General features: G+C 32.8%; 1 protein-coding gene across 7 annotated transcripts in view; it reads left to right on the top strand.

The window, feature by feature from the left end:
• SOX5 (SRY-box transcription factor 5) overlaps positions 1 to 15629 on the top strand; it is a 1029303-nt gene that overhangs the window by 714919 nt on the left and 298755 nt on the right. For all 7 annotated transcript variants that reach the window (XM_031936285.1, XM_031936283.1, XM_031936282.1 and 4 more), the window contains one exon: positions 5871 to 6081. In XM_031936285.1, coding sequence (XP_031792145.1) covers positions 5871 to 6081 — 211 coding nt within the window. The remainder of the gene's footprint in view (positions 1 to 5870; positions 6082 to 15629) is intronic.

Below are 15629 nucleotides of genomic sequence, written 5' to 3'. Positions count from 1 at the left end.
AAACTGACTTGGCTGTTAACTTGTTTGTAAGTGGTCTAGATTAGGCCAGCGCATACCAGCCTAGCCACTGATCATCACACTTCTTTAGAGAACTTTACAAAATGCGCATATGTAGCTTCCTGACCTCATCCCAAGATAGATTCGAGGCCCACTTATCTAAAATCTATAATCGTAAGTAGTGTACCCTGTAGTTGTTAGGCACTAAGGATTCCTGATGTTATAAGTGCTGATCTGGAAGTTTTACAAAGGTATCATCAGTGGCTTTTTCAAATATACAAGGATGACCAGTTGTGATAAGCTCTCTCTAGGTGAATTACTGAAATAGCCCAAACAAAAGTATTTCTGTTATTTTCCACTGTTTGAACTACTGGACCTAAGTACAATTAGCTATTTTTCAGACAAAAATTAAGGAAAGGTTTTAAATGGGATGACTTCATCCATAATCATTACTATAACAAACACTCTTCAGAGGTCTGTCTGGAAGTGCTGACTTTTATTCTGTAGTTATTGGAAACCGACAATATCTTGCTCCCAGAGTACTGACTTTGATCATCTTAACCAAAGAAAATTTCTTAGTGTTCTCTATTGAGTTTTTTAAACTTGGTTTTGCCTCAATGTATCTCTTTTATATTTACAACTCATTTTTAGGAATATTAATATTGGAAAATTGAGCTGATAAAACTTGCTGTCAAAATTGCAGAATTCATTTGTAAAAGTCAACAATTCTGTCTTGCATTTCAGATTTCTGTGCGTATTATCACAAGATGTTTGCTGAATAAGAAAACAATGATTGCTGTATTTATTACTCTTTAAAGAATAACTAAAATATGTATCTCTTTCTAAATGCTTATCTTTGGAGCAGTAAAATTTTAAGATATTAACATATATACCTTAAATAAACTTTTATCTCGATAAAAGATAAGCATCTTGATAAAAGATGAATAAACTTTTATCTTGATAAAAGATAAACATTTATCTTGATAAAAGATACACTTATCTTGATAAGGTTTTTTTTTTGTTTCTTGTTTTTTTGCAGGCAACTGGTTTTTTAAAACCACCTAATTATCTATATTGATGAGCTTATGTTATTTTTCTGGGAAGGTATACATTTAGGTCAGGTATACATTCCTTAACCTGGAATCCATGGTTCATAAGAGTTCATAGCGAATTTCCTGGAGGAGGTTCATAACTGGAACTATGAACATATAAAGTTAACTCTGTAAAACTATATGAAATTATGTGTGCAATCACATGAGTGTGTGTTTATGCATGTGCATATGTGTTTAAAAGAGCGTTTATAGCTATCTTCAAGGGATCAGTAGTCCCAAAGGAGTAAGTGTGGTTTAGGGTTTCATGCAGACATTTTATGAAAAATTATTTTAATCAAGATAACTCGAAAAATAATTGAAAGAACTCTTTAGACAATAGTTACATTTTTTCTATAACTAAATTCAATTTGGTACCTCCTAATTTGGCAGAAGAGATTACAAGTAGTGAAATTTAGTTTCAACATTTGAAATAAGTTATATTTTTATCCTCTTTTGATGAAATTTAAGGAACAGTCAAATATTATAGCTTTTAAGATATTTTTTGAAGTTTTGTTTTACGTTGTCCTGGTGATTTCTTCTTCTTCTTCCTTTTTTTTTTTTTTTTTTTTTGTAGACGGAGTCTAGCTGTATTGCCAGGCTGGAGTGCAGTGACGCGATCTTGGCTCTCTGCAACCTCCGCCTTGTGGGTTCAAGTGATTCCCCTGCCTCAGCGTCCAGAGTAGCTGGGATTACAGGCATGTGCTACCATGCCCAGCTAATTTTTGTATTTATAGTAGAGATGGGGTTTCACCATGTTGGCCAGGGTGGTCTCAATCTCTTGACCTCGTGATCTGCCCACCTTGGTCTCCCAAAGTGCTGGGATTACAGGTGTGAGCTACCATGCCCAGCAATCCTGGTGATATTTTATAAATCACAATCTGTTGCTGGAAGAGGAACATGACTGTATCAAAACTTATTGAGCACCAAAACATCCTCTCTGTGTATCTGTAGTTCATCCTATGCTATCTCTGTACAGTACCTAAATTACTGAACATGCATTCATGAGAATCTAATTGATGATAGTCCAGATTTTCTGTACTAGCTTTTTTCTAAATTCAAAACTTAATTTTACTGGAAAGGATGCTGGAGATGCTCACAGATTTTATAAAGATAGTTACAGAAACAGACTACTGAGTACCATTACTCTGATTAGTCATGTAAAAATATAAATCTATATATTTGGTTTAAATAATTCTTTAAACATTAAAATTTATTTTAACAAATATGACATAAACCAGTGGATATTTGGATGGACAGAGCTTTATAAGTCTGGAATGTGGTTGATTTAATTAATTTAAACACATATATCTCGTTTGTTTTCTTTAGGACTTGAACATATTGGGGTGGAAACCTCTCATTTTCATACTTATTAAAAAGACAAATGTCTTGTTCACCCATAACATTGATAGATGCAGACATAGATGAAAGAGGTATAATAACATTGATTTCTAAATCCAGGTATGCTATAAGCTACTTTGTCCATAAGGGCTTTGTCCATGAGAGCTCTGGAGCCCAATAGGTTGGGGCTGATTTTTCACTCTGCCTTTTGATAGTCATGTGACGTTGAGCATATACTGTGCTTCAGTCTCTCTGCCTCAGTTTATCGAGATATGAAATGGAAATTATAATTAGGCTTGCCATGAGAATTGAGTTAATACATGTAAAGCACTTTAAGCCCTGCCTAACACAAAGTATTCAATACATGTTTGCTATCATTCTTATCAATTACTGTCTGATAGATTGGAATATTAATGTAATGTTTCTAAGCATGAACTTAATTTCAGTTTATAAGGCCAAGAAGTAAGCATAATAATATGTTTCTTAAGGCCAGAAGTTAAGGATGAAATGTCATTTGAATAATAAAAGAAACACATGCATCTGGTTATTTCATATAATCTCTTCTTTTATAAAATGAGTTAATTCTTCTTAATTATCTCATCATATAAATTAGAGTTTAAATATTAAGGTGGAAATAATATTTCTTTCAACGTCTTCATAGCAATATTCTGTCCTTAAAATGAATTAACAAGAATTCAGTTTTAAAAAGATATTTTAATGAGAATATATATGTTAGGCAGACCCTTTTTCTATTGGTTGCAAAGATAACAAAAAGGGTAAGATTAAGCAAAACTTGTTCAAAAATAACAAAGGAAGATTATCAACTTTATTTTGAAAGTTGAGAAACCTCTTTTACGATTAGACTTTAGAGGTCATATATCACAGTTCTGGGAACTTGTTTGCAAAGTACTGATATGCCCTTAGAATTCACACAACTTGATTAAATAGATATTGCTGGTCTGGACCACTTATGCGTATGTTAGCTGGTTCTCTTGATTTCACCTGCCAGCAAAGTGAAGTGAAACATGGAATCATTACTTCATGTATGACAAATGCAATCCCAGGGAAGGAGCTCTGAAAAAGATAGGCTTTCCTTGACTGAAGACTGTGCTACCACTCCTTAACAAGCTATTCACCATGCAAATGAACAATGGAGTCCCACACTCAAACAGCTGTTAACTACATAAAACTGTTAAGGAGATTAACAGTGCCAGAGGCTGAAATGTAATCAGGCAGGTAAAATACTGATAAGATAAATATTCCTGTGTGAAATAGCAATAATGTTTAATTAATTTATTTTTATACGACTGCAGCAACTGAGTTTAGAATACTTGTGAAATATATTAAACTTTAAAACATACTTTTTTTTCTCTTTGAAAGGTATAGAAAGTTAGAGGTATGCAAAATGGGATACGTTATCTGGATATTTGTTGACATTTTTGATATTTTAATAGACTTGATTTCATTGTAATGTTCAATTATGGCAATTAAAGGTCAGCTCCCCAATTATTGTTTCTAAAGTTTGTCATCATATAATGTGAAAACAGAGTACAGATAGAGAAAAGTTCAAAGTGAAGCTAACATTGGGATGTTTCTGCTTTTGGTCCTGGAAAGAAATGAGAAGAAAGATCTGTGGAAAATTAGTACAGATGTTTCTCAATATTCTGGTTTGCACATGAAACTAAGCTAATGTGTGTTATGGGCCATTCATAAAAACATTCCTATTAATTTACTGAATGAATTTGTGATTGCTCTTTTTAGGGGTGTGTATGTGTATGTGTGTGTTTATGTGTTTGTATATATATGTAGGTTTTAATAATACCAGAAGTGTACCTTCACTTAACCTGCAGGAGTTTGTAATTGTTACATTTTGTATATTGATTTCTAAACCCGTGTGTTATAAGCTACTTTGTCCATAAAATATTCACTCAAGGCATAGTGCTAGTCAGAGGCATATTCTGTAATGTTTGTGAGAAATGAAAGCCATTTGAGATTTAGAATTATAATTTGGAAGATTCTGTTGCGCATTTTTTTTTGCCTTCCCCAAATGCCTCAGCCACATGCAACAAACTGATGTTTGTAGCATAGCCTGTTGTCCCTATACTCACTAATATCTGTTAACAGCAAAAAAAAATCATATTAACAGATTATGTTTGTGTTGACATCTCTATTTTTAATCTATTTTTTAAAATTACACTGATAGTTTTTTAACCAACTATGTTAGCATATTTTTAAGCTAGTCAGAAATATTGCATTAACCTTAAAAACATTGAGTATCAATCAGTGTGATTTGTTACTTTTTGGAGGTCAACAGATTGTATTAACGTGTCTTAAATAGGTAGAGAAGAAATGTGCAACAGGTATAAACTAATATCCTGAATATTAAATAGGCACACGTTCAAATATATTTTAATACAAACTTTTAATGTTGCAGAATTAAGAAATATTTTTAGGGTAAGACTCAAAGATCTTAGGATACAGCTTTATGTTTAAGATGTCTGTTTTGTGGAAGGTAAAGGATTATGGAAGTAAGAGACTACAAGGAAAATCTTTAGGAAAATTAATTTTTCTTTATCATTTAATTATCACTCCTCCTGATAATTTCTAAAAAATCAACTTAGTATCTTTTCTACAAAATATTCCCCAAATATTATACAAATTACCAGAGTTGTGCTAGAATATGTGAGAAAATGATGACAATAGACTATAAAAAGATATTTACATTTTAGAACCACACAATAAATTATTTTCATTCACATACTCACATGATTATGAAGAAGCAAAAACTGCAACAGACCTTATTTTATAGGGCAAATGAGGATTAAAATACAAAATAGCTGAGTATTGACAGAAACTGTGCTTCATATAACAAATGAAATTGAAAATGTCTTCAGCATTGGCAAAATTGAACTTGGAATATTCTTGTCTGATGTCAAATAACCCATGTGATGGATGCTTTCTTAAAAGTAGGAGAGGGAGGTAGAAAATTAAAACTTTAATTGGAGTATTTATCAAGAAGAGGCAGCTACTGAAAATGAAAATAAATTGTGTGTAATGATATTTGTTTAAATATTACAAAGTCAAGAAGTTTAACACAAATGATCAGTACATTTAATATCCATAGGAAAATCCGAGACTCTCAAACAAAAGCAGGAAAATAAACAAATCTAATAATATAGGCTTCATATAAGACTATATTGTCATTTATACTCAGTTTAAAGGAGAGAATCTCCAAATTTTGGTTTCTCCTTTGAATAGATCTTTGACTTACTCTAGTCCTACCATGCAAACCTGATTTATTCATTTTTGAAATTTCTTTGTTTTTCTGCTTCTTGCAGTGTGACATTTCACTTTTCAATCTTTCAGCTGAATAAGCTATATAACCAATTTTTTTTAAGTTTCTGAATTTTAAACAATTATTTGTCCTTTTGCTTTCTCTTTCAGGAAGTTGATGGCAATAAAGTTATGTCTTCATTTGCCCCACACAACTCATCTACCTCACCTCAGAAGGCAGAAGAAGGTGGGCGACAGAGTGGCGAGTCCTTGTCTAGTACAGCCCTGGGAACTCCTGAACGGCGCAAGGGCAGTTTAGCTGATGTTGTTGACACCTTGAAGCAGAGGAAAATGGAAGAGCTCATCAAAAACGAGCCGGAAGGTAAAGGCTGGAAAAGAAAACAAAGTTGGTGCTGTGTCCTGATTTTAATACTTTGATTTTAACTTCTTGATTTGTTTTTTGATTTATACTCTTAAAGTTAAGTTGGACAAAATGGAAACTTATTGCTATGAAGATGGTTGGTATATTTTTTTCAGAAACACTTAGGCCTGTCTATCTCAATTTTTTAAATCATTAATTTATGTTGTGATGTTATTTTTACATATGAGTAAATTAGTTGAGTGAAAATGATTCAAGAATAGAATGTGGCAGCAAGAACCGGGAATAGTAAACTACTTGTCGAATATCTGCAGTCTAATTTGTTTCTCTCCATTTTTTTTCCCCCTTGTGGATTAATGTAGAATTTCACTACATTTCATAACCTTTATACATTAATAATCTTATCCTACCTGTTTCCTGTATAGTCAAAATTTAATATGGTTAGGACTATTACGTATTTACAAATTAGTGATTCTTTAACTTTTAGAAATGCTTAAGTTCCTATTTGCTCAACTTCCAGAAAGTCTTTCTTTTAAGATTTTATCCTCTAAATCTCTTCAATAGTTCCTGATAGGAGCCTTCAGGTAATATGCAAATGGACTAATCTTAAAATTAAAGCAAACAAGCCAATAAAATAACTGTTGCAAATTATACAAACTTGTGCTAAATTGACAATCATCCTTTATGTTGCACATGCTTACTAACTCCTATTTAAACCTCTGTCCATCCTAAGCATGAGTACCACATTGCACACAAGAACAGGCTTCCTGTTTCAATCAGATGGAAATGTAAAACAAACAAACAATGATGTGCAGACATACTTTATAACAAAAATATACTGCATGTATACTGTGTAACAATAAGTTGGGCTCATTTGTAGTCTGTTAGGACACTGGTAAATTATGAGGATACCTGACACAAAATTATGTTAACCTGTGTATGTGGCAGTCATGTGACAATTAAATATTTCTGGTTCCCTACCAAATGCATAGCTGGGATCTGGATTTTGGTTAAAATTTATGCAGTTCTCATTGTCCGAGAATTGGAAAGAATTTTAAAGATATTCTTGTCAGCCAAAGATTTTGGATATTTTGTTACATGTCCTCCCATTCTCGTGGAGATAAAAATGGAGTGTTGAGGGGGATCCAGAAACCTTATGTTTTTAAAGTGGTGGATTGTTTCCTAATATTAAAAAAATACAGTTTTATAATAATTATTTTTAAAAAATAAAACATTATAAGGAAGAAAATTAAAATCACCTGAAGTCATCGCTATTCCTGTGTGAAATAGCAATAATATTTAATTATTTTTTTACTGCTTCAGCAGCTCAGTTTAGAATACTTGTGAAATATACTAAACTTAAAAAAAAATTTCCTCCTCTTTGAAAGATGTAAGAAGTTAGAGACATGCAAAATGGGGTATCTTATCTGATTTGTTTGATATTTTTGATGTTTTAATAGACTTGATTGCATTGTAATTTTTTGCATGAAGTTATAGCTGCAGGTGATTTTTATTTTCTTCCTTATAATGTTAATATGAAGTTAATAGGATTCCTATCCTTAGGATGTATTTTTTAGTGTTTATTTTTATGTATTCTGCTAATTTTTTATGATTAGCTTTATGCAGATGGTCCCCAACTTACCATGGATCCACTTATGATTTATCAACTTTAAGATGGGGCAAAAGCAATACACATTCAGTAAAACCATACTTCAAATTTTGAATTTTGATATTTTCCTGTATGCAGTAGGATACTCTCTCTCATTGCTGGGCAGTGGCAGGGAGCCATAGCTCCCAGTCAGCCACACAATCAAGAGGGTAAACAATGATACTCCACAGTACGTTGTGTTGCCAGATGATTTTTGCCCTATGGTGGGGTAACAACATATGTGTTCTGAGCAAGTTTAAGGTAGGCAAGGCTAAATTATGATGTTCAGTAGGTTAGCTGAATTAAATGCATTTTTGACTTAATGATAATTTCAACTTACAAAGGGTTTAAGGACATAATCCTATCATAAGTCTAGGAGTATCTGTACTTTTAAAATATTGTGCTTCCTGTTTCATTTAGAATTATAGTATGGGTGTGTCTTCTGCCGAGTAATATACTTTAAAAAGAAATAACTGCCAAGGCTGGGAATGGTGGCTCATGCCTGTAATCCCAGCATTTTAGGAGGTCAAGGCAGGTGGATCACCTGAGGTCAGGAGTTTGAGACCAGCCTGGCCAACATGGTAAAACCTCATCTGTACTAAAAATACAAAAATTAGCCAGGCGTGGTGGTGTGTACCTATAGTCCCAGCTACTCAGGAGGCCAAGGCAGGACAATAGCTTGAATCTGGGAAGGGGAGGTTGCAGTGAGCCAAGACTGGGCCAACTGCACTCCAGTCTGGGCAACAGAATGAGACTCTGTCTCAAAAAAAAAAAAAAAAAAAGAAATGACTTTCAAATATTCTAAAGTATGGCCATGATTTACTATTATAATTCATACATTCATTTGATTTTTAAAAAAACAGTTTTAAATTTACAGAAAAGTTAAGCAGATAGTATGGAGTTCCCATGTATTCCATCCTTATACACAGTCTCCTCTCTTATTAACATCTTACATTAGTATGGTATATTTGTTAAAATAACAAACCAACATCGATACATTATTATTAACTAAAGTCCAGAGTTGATTTAAACTTCTTTAGTTTTTACCAAGTGTGCTTTTTCTGTTTTAAGATACCATCAAGGGTAACACATTGCATTTAGTTGTCATGTCTTCTTAGGCTCTTTTTGGCTGTGGACAGTTTCTCAGAATGTCCTTGTTTTCGATGACCTTCAGAGTTTTGAGGAGTGCTGTTCAGTTACATTGCAGGACATCTCTCTATTGGAATTTGTCTGAAGTTTGTCTCAATCAGATGAGCTTTGGAGTTTTGGGAGAAAGACCACAGAAGTAAAATACCATATTTGTCATCTCATATCAGTTGCATACTTTCTATGTAATTAAGAATGTTGGCATTGACCTTGTTCATTGGCTGAAGTAGTGTTTTGCAAGTTTCTCCATTGTAAACTCACTCTGTGTCCCCTTTCTACACCATACTCTTTGGAGGGGAGGAGCTCTGTGTAAGCCACACTTAAGGAATAGGGAGTTATGGTACTAGAGCCGGAGTGTCTACATAATTTATTTGGATTTTTCTACATGGGAGATTTATCTCTTCTCTACCATTTATTATTTCATTCAATCATTTTTTACATCAGTATGGATTCACGAATATTATGTTATATTTTGGGTGTCATTTTTACATACCAGTATTGTGATTGTGATAATGATTATTATTAGTTTAGCACTTCTTTTCTTTCTGACACTGTAAGATACTGGGGGCTTATTTTGTATATTTCTTGCTCCAGTGCTAGAACCATCCATTATCTCTAAGAAGCTCTGGCTCCTTTTATTGGAGAATATTAGAATGCAAGATCTGAATGCTGGGTATACCCTTTGCTTCTGATGTATCATTTCTTTTACGGCCTCTAAGCAGACAGAGCAATGAAAATATATGTGTGTATACTAACCTATATATGTATACGTTTATAAATATTTCCATGTTTGTCTATATTAAGCTGAACATGAGTTCTTACTAATGTCTTTAACTTGAATATGTTTCTGCATGGATTAATGAAGCTTCATTTCTTGTTGATCTGTACATTTCCACCCGAACAGTGAGAAATATGGCTCCTATTAACCACCACTCATTTATGTAATTGTTCACTTCTAGTATACATGTAGAAGAGTATCAGAATAATTAACTGCTACTACCATAGGAAATATCTTTGTCAACTAGGGTACAGTGTATGGGTCCTTTTGCTTTTAGTCTTACAGATTCCATTCATTTCCAAAGTGACTAAGGTAGCTTACTTTTCCCCCACCCCATTCGGTGAAATTGTTTCATATATTTTTAATACAGTTAAATTAGTTCTGTATTCTTTACTGGTGTCCCTCATACTCCTCAATGATATTTTTTAATTTACTTATGTTAAGTTTCACTTATTATGTTGTATTATACATTTATATGTACAAATGCATAGAAATGTGCAATGTACAATGCAGTATGCATTGACAAATGCATGTTGTCACTTATTTACCACTGACAGTATCATGTAGAATAGCCTTCACTACTCTAAACTATCCTATGTTTCACCTATTCATCCCTCTTTTCTTCCCCAGAGTCCCAAGTAATCACTGATCTTTTTACAATGTATAGTTTTCCCTTTCCTAGAAAATCATATAATCAGAATAATATAGCATGGGGACTTTTCAGACTGGCTCTGTCACTCAGTAATTTAAGGTTCTTCCACAGCTGTTTGTAGCTTGATAGCTCATTTCTTTTTATCAGTGAACAATATTCCATTGTATGAATATACCACTATTTTATAAATACATTTTGCCTATCAAAGCACATATTGATTGCTTCTGGCTTTTGGTTATTATGAATAAAGCTTCTGTTGATACTCACGTGCAGTTTTTTATGTGGACATAAGTTTTAACCGAGTTGGGGAAATACCTAGGAATATGAATGCTGGAATTTATGAGAAGATTATATTGTAGCCTTCGGAGAAACTGCCAGACTATCTTCCAAAGTGGCTGTAAGATTTTGCATTCCCACCAGGAATGAATGTAAGTTTCTGGTGTTCTACATTCTCACCAGAATTTTATATTGTCCATTTATTTTATTCATTCAAATAGGTGTGTAGTGGTATCTCATTGTTTTAATTTGTAGTCCTCTAATTTTAAGCAATGTTCAGCATCTTTTTGTGTGCTTATATGCCTTCGATGAGGTGGCTGGTTTGATCTTTTGTGGATTTATTAACTGAATCATTTTCTTGTCACTGAGTTTTTCGAGTTCTTAGTATATTTTGTATACAAGTTCTTTGTCAGAAATGTGTTTTGCAAATATTTCTACCAGTCTGCAGCTTGTGTTTGCATTGTCTTAACATTGTCTTTTGAGGAATAAACATTTTAATTTTAATAAATCTAATTATTAATTGTTTTCCATGGATTATGCTTTTGATGTCTGTAAGTAATCATCACGTAATCCAGGGTAACTTAGATGTTCTCCTATCTTGTCTCTTGAAGTTGTATAGTTTTTCATTTTGCAGTTTAGGTCTATGATCCCTTTTGAGTTAAATTTTGTAAAAGGTAGTTCTGTGTCTGCATTCATTCGGTTTTTCTGTTTGTTTGTTTGTTTTTGTTTTTGTTTTTGCTTTTTTTTTTGCATATAGAAGTCCAATTATTCCAAGACCATTTGCTGAAAAGACCATTATTTCTTCATTGACTTGCCTTTTTCCTTGCCAAAGATTAATTGAACGTATTTGTGTGCATCTATTTCTGCCCTCTGTATTTTGTTCCATTGATCAGTTGGTCTGTTCTCTTGCCAGTATCATCCTGTCTTGATTACCATAGCTTGATAATAAGTCTTGAAGTTGGATAGTGTCAGCCCTCCAGCTTTCTTCTTTTTTTTCAATATTGTGTTGGTGTCCTGAGTCTGTTACCTTTTCTTGTAGACTTTAGAATCAATTTGTTGATATCCACAAAATAACTTACTTGAATTGTATTGAGATTGTGTTATACCTATAGATTATGTTGGGAATAATTGACACCTTAAAAATATCAAGCTATCATATTTATAAACATAAAATATCTCTCTATTTATGAGGATCTTTAATGATTCCTATTGAGTTTCATAGTTTTTCACATATAGATCTTAAACATTCTTTGTTACATTTATACCTATTTCTTTTTTGATAGAAAAATTTAAATGTAAATATAAATTGTATTCTTTTTAATTTTATATTTCAATTGTTTGTTGCTGAAATATGGGACATTGACTGTAGTATATTGCCCTTGCATCCTTTGGCCTTTCAGGACTCACTATTAGCTCTAGTAGTTTTTACTGATTCCTTGAAATTTTCTACGTAGACAAGCATGTTATCTGCAAACAAAGATAGTTGTATTTATTCCTTTTAAAGATGTGAGCTTTATTTTATTTTATTTTTTTGTCTTCTTGCATTAGCTAAGAGTTCCACTACAATGATGAGTAAGTAAGGGTAGTAAGAGGGGACATCCTTGCCTTGTTCTTGATTATAAGGGGGAAAGCATCTAATTCTCACCATTAAGTGTGATGTTAGCTGTGAGATTTTTGTAATTTTTTTTTTACCAAGTTGAGAAGGCCCCACTCTATTCCTAGTTTGTTGAGAGTTTTTATTATGAGTATTTGTTAGAATTTATCAAATATTTCTTCTGCATCTATTGATATGATGTATGCTTATTTTTCATTATACCATTGATGTGATACGCTTTTCAAATGTTGAACCAGGCTTTGCAAACTTGGAATAAATCCTACTAGATTATAATTTATAGTTATTTTTATATATTGTTGGATTTGATCAGTTAATATTTTATTAAGGATTTTTACATCTACGTTTATGAGATACACCATTACATTTTATGTAACATCTTTATCTGTTTTTGGTTGATAATGCTGGCTTCATAGAATGAGTTAGCAAGTGGTTCCCTCTCATGTTAATTTTTAATTTTCATTTGAGGTGCCTTCAGCGTTCAGGGCTGAGGTCTACCAAGAACCAGCTTTGTGATAGTATGTGTTGTATTTTAAAAGTAGCTTTTGGGGGTTTAGCTTTAGATGATATTCTCTATGGAAATTTGGTATGTGACCTTGGTATTCCCCCACTGTATCATATTGACTTCTAGGTGGATATGTAGACACTTAATTTGGAAGTGTATGGCATGCCAAGCCCAGTGCGTAAGTCCCAAGAGAAAAGAGTGCAGGAGATAGATACCTCCCCATCTAATTTTCTTAGCAGGAGACATTAAGAAGTACTGGGGACCAGGTGCAGTGGCTCACATCTGTAATCCCAGCACTCTAAGAGGCCGAGGTGGGCAGATCACCTGATGCTCAGGTGATGCTCAGGATCACCTGAGGTCAGGAGTTTGAAACCAGCCTGGCCAATGTGGTAAAATCCTGTCTCTACTAAAAATACAAAAAAAAAAAAAAAAAAAAAATAGCTGGACATGGTGGTGGGCACCTGTAATCCCAGCTGCTTGGGAGGCTGAGATAGGAGAATCACTTGAACCACGGAGGTAGAGGTTGCAGCGAGCCAAGATCGTGCCACTGCACTCTAGCCTGGGCAACAAAGCGAGACTCTGTCTCAAAAAAAAAAAAGAAGAAGAACTACTGGGAATTAGAAAAGGGTAATACCAAGTAAGAATAACTTGGGTATAAAAGAAGAAATAGAGCAATAGAGCATCCATAGCAGGAAGGGAAGACACAAAGAAACGTCACTATTAACATGAGAATGTTATTATTATTTTATTTCCTACAACAATGTACCTTTTGTACTTTCCTCTCTACAAATATATTAAAAGCTGAGCTGAGGAGTGACTTGGTAAATAAAGACAAAGAGAAAATACAGAGGTAGTATTTATGAAAGATTGGAATATAAATTGCAAAAAGCAAGCATCTAAAAGTGTTAGTTTCAGAAAGGTAATTTTAGCATAAACATAGAACCACTAAGATGCATTTATGTCTACATACACAAGATTATTTGATATGTACTTTGAATATACAAAACTATAAATAGACTCAGTTTTACTGAGAATTTGCTATGACAAGAATGTTTATTTAATAACTGCAATGATGGGAGAGATGCATCAAGGAGTAATTTATGTATTTGAGTAAGGCAATGATCTAATCACCAAAAAAACAGACAGTAACAAAGCAAAAATTGTATCATAAAAAAGAATAGTAGAATGTTGACAGAATTTTGTTTTTTTAAATTACAAAGAAAGAAGAATGGGTATTTATATTTAATATAATATATAATATAAATATATATTATAAATATATATCATATATTACATATAATACAAATATAAATATATAATATAAATACATATTTATAAATATATATTTTATATATATATGGAGAGGTATATGCCTCTTCCAACAGCTGGAAAGCTACATTGACTTAAATGACTTCATAAATCAAAGAGTATGATTTGACCTGAGAATAGTCACCAAAACCTTACGTCATCTGAGCATCAGGACGATGACACGACGTACAGCACAAACGTTCCAAAGCTGTGCGATGCACCATAGTATCAGAAAGAATAAAATACTTACAAGTAAATTTAACAAAATAACTAAAAAACGTGTACTCTAAAAACTACCAAATATTTTCATAGCTCTGCAATGGGAACAACATCATGACGATGAGGGAAGCAAAGGTAGAGTGAATGTAACTAAATGTTAAGCTCACAAATATATGCCGCAGAAAAATCTTTTCTTCCCTCAAGCTATTTTTTCCATTGTTTTTCAAAGGCCATTAAAATGAACAGCAGGTTGTGATGAAAATTTCATTAAGCCCCAGCTAAATCATTATGAGGGTGCCATATTCATGTCTTTGCTTCCTTTCACCGAGGGGGGGAAGCAGATTTCAATAGAAAGTCCGTATTATTTCCGACCTTACCCCTGCCAACAGCAAACTAACACAAATTCAGAAGTTAGAAAAGAATAGTGCGCCATACAAAAGGAGGCCACTGAGGTGAAATGGTTACAAAGAAAATTAGATTTGCATATGGGTTGAAGAAAAGACAGCTCTCTTTTATTTTAGCCAGCCTATTTTTCAAGTGATTAATTAAAATATTTTGCAACTTATAAATAGGAGAATAATATATTGATGTATTTGGTTTGCATTTTTTTTCTATCAGAAATTTTCCCTATCATTACACAAAAAGCTCTGATTCTTATTTATTCTTATTTATCCAGTGTCACTTTAACTGACTGGAATGCTAAAGTGCATAGTATATTCATGGTTTTAAATATCTGGCCTATGTTACATAGTTACTTTATATTTTGTAATAACTACGGTCTATCAGTTGGTTTTTAGCTATTAAACCTAACACATAAGAGTGATAATGAAATTTAATATGACATTATATGACACATAATTTCTATAATTCCTGTATCAAGACATTGAATAAATAATTAAGTACTGAAGGGAAATGCATAAAACATATAAATTGCTATATATAAATATATAAATTGTTACCACGTATTAAGTGTATATTATGTGTTAACTACAATATTAAGTAATTTATGTAAAGTGCTTCCTTCAGTCTTGATGAAAACCGTGTAACCAGGGCTCCTGTGCATAGCCATTCCAGTTTCAGGGAATACCGTTCACATATGATCTCAGTATCTTGATTCCTATTATCTCCATTTCCAGATGAGGCAACTGATAATTGAATACGTTTTAAAGTGACCAAGTCAGGGTCACTTTTCAGCCTAAAGTCAACCTTAGACTAGAATCTATGCCCTTAACCAATACTTATTGCTGTTCCTTCCAATGAGAGATTTGGCCAAATAATCATTTACTATTATCTTTTCACACATGTGTATCTAAATTTTAAATATTGAATAATATATTATCTGAAATATTTAATAGTATTGCATAATAGTAGTGATTAACAGTTTTCTACTACAGTAAATTTCTTATG

Source organism: Piliocolobus tephrosceles, chromosome 10, assembly GCF_002776525.5.
Source record: "Piliocolobus tephrosceles isolate RC106 chromosome 10, ASM277652v3, whole genome shotgun sequence".
Lineage (NCBI taxonomy): Eukaryota > Metazoa > Chordata > Mammalia > Primates > Cercopithecidae > Piliocolobus > Piliocolobus tephrosceles.
The sequence above is the reverse complement of the archived record's forward strand: the minus strand, read 5'-3'. Positions and strand labels throughout refer to the sequence as shown.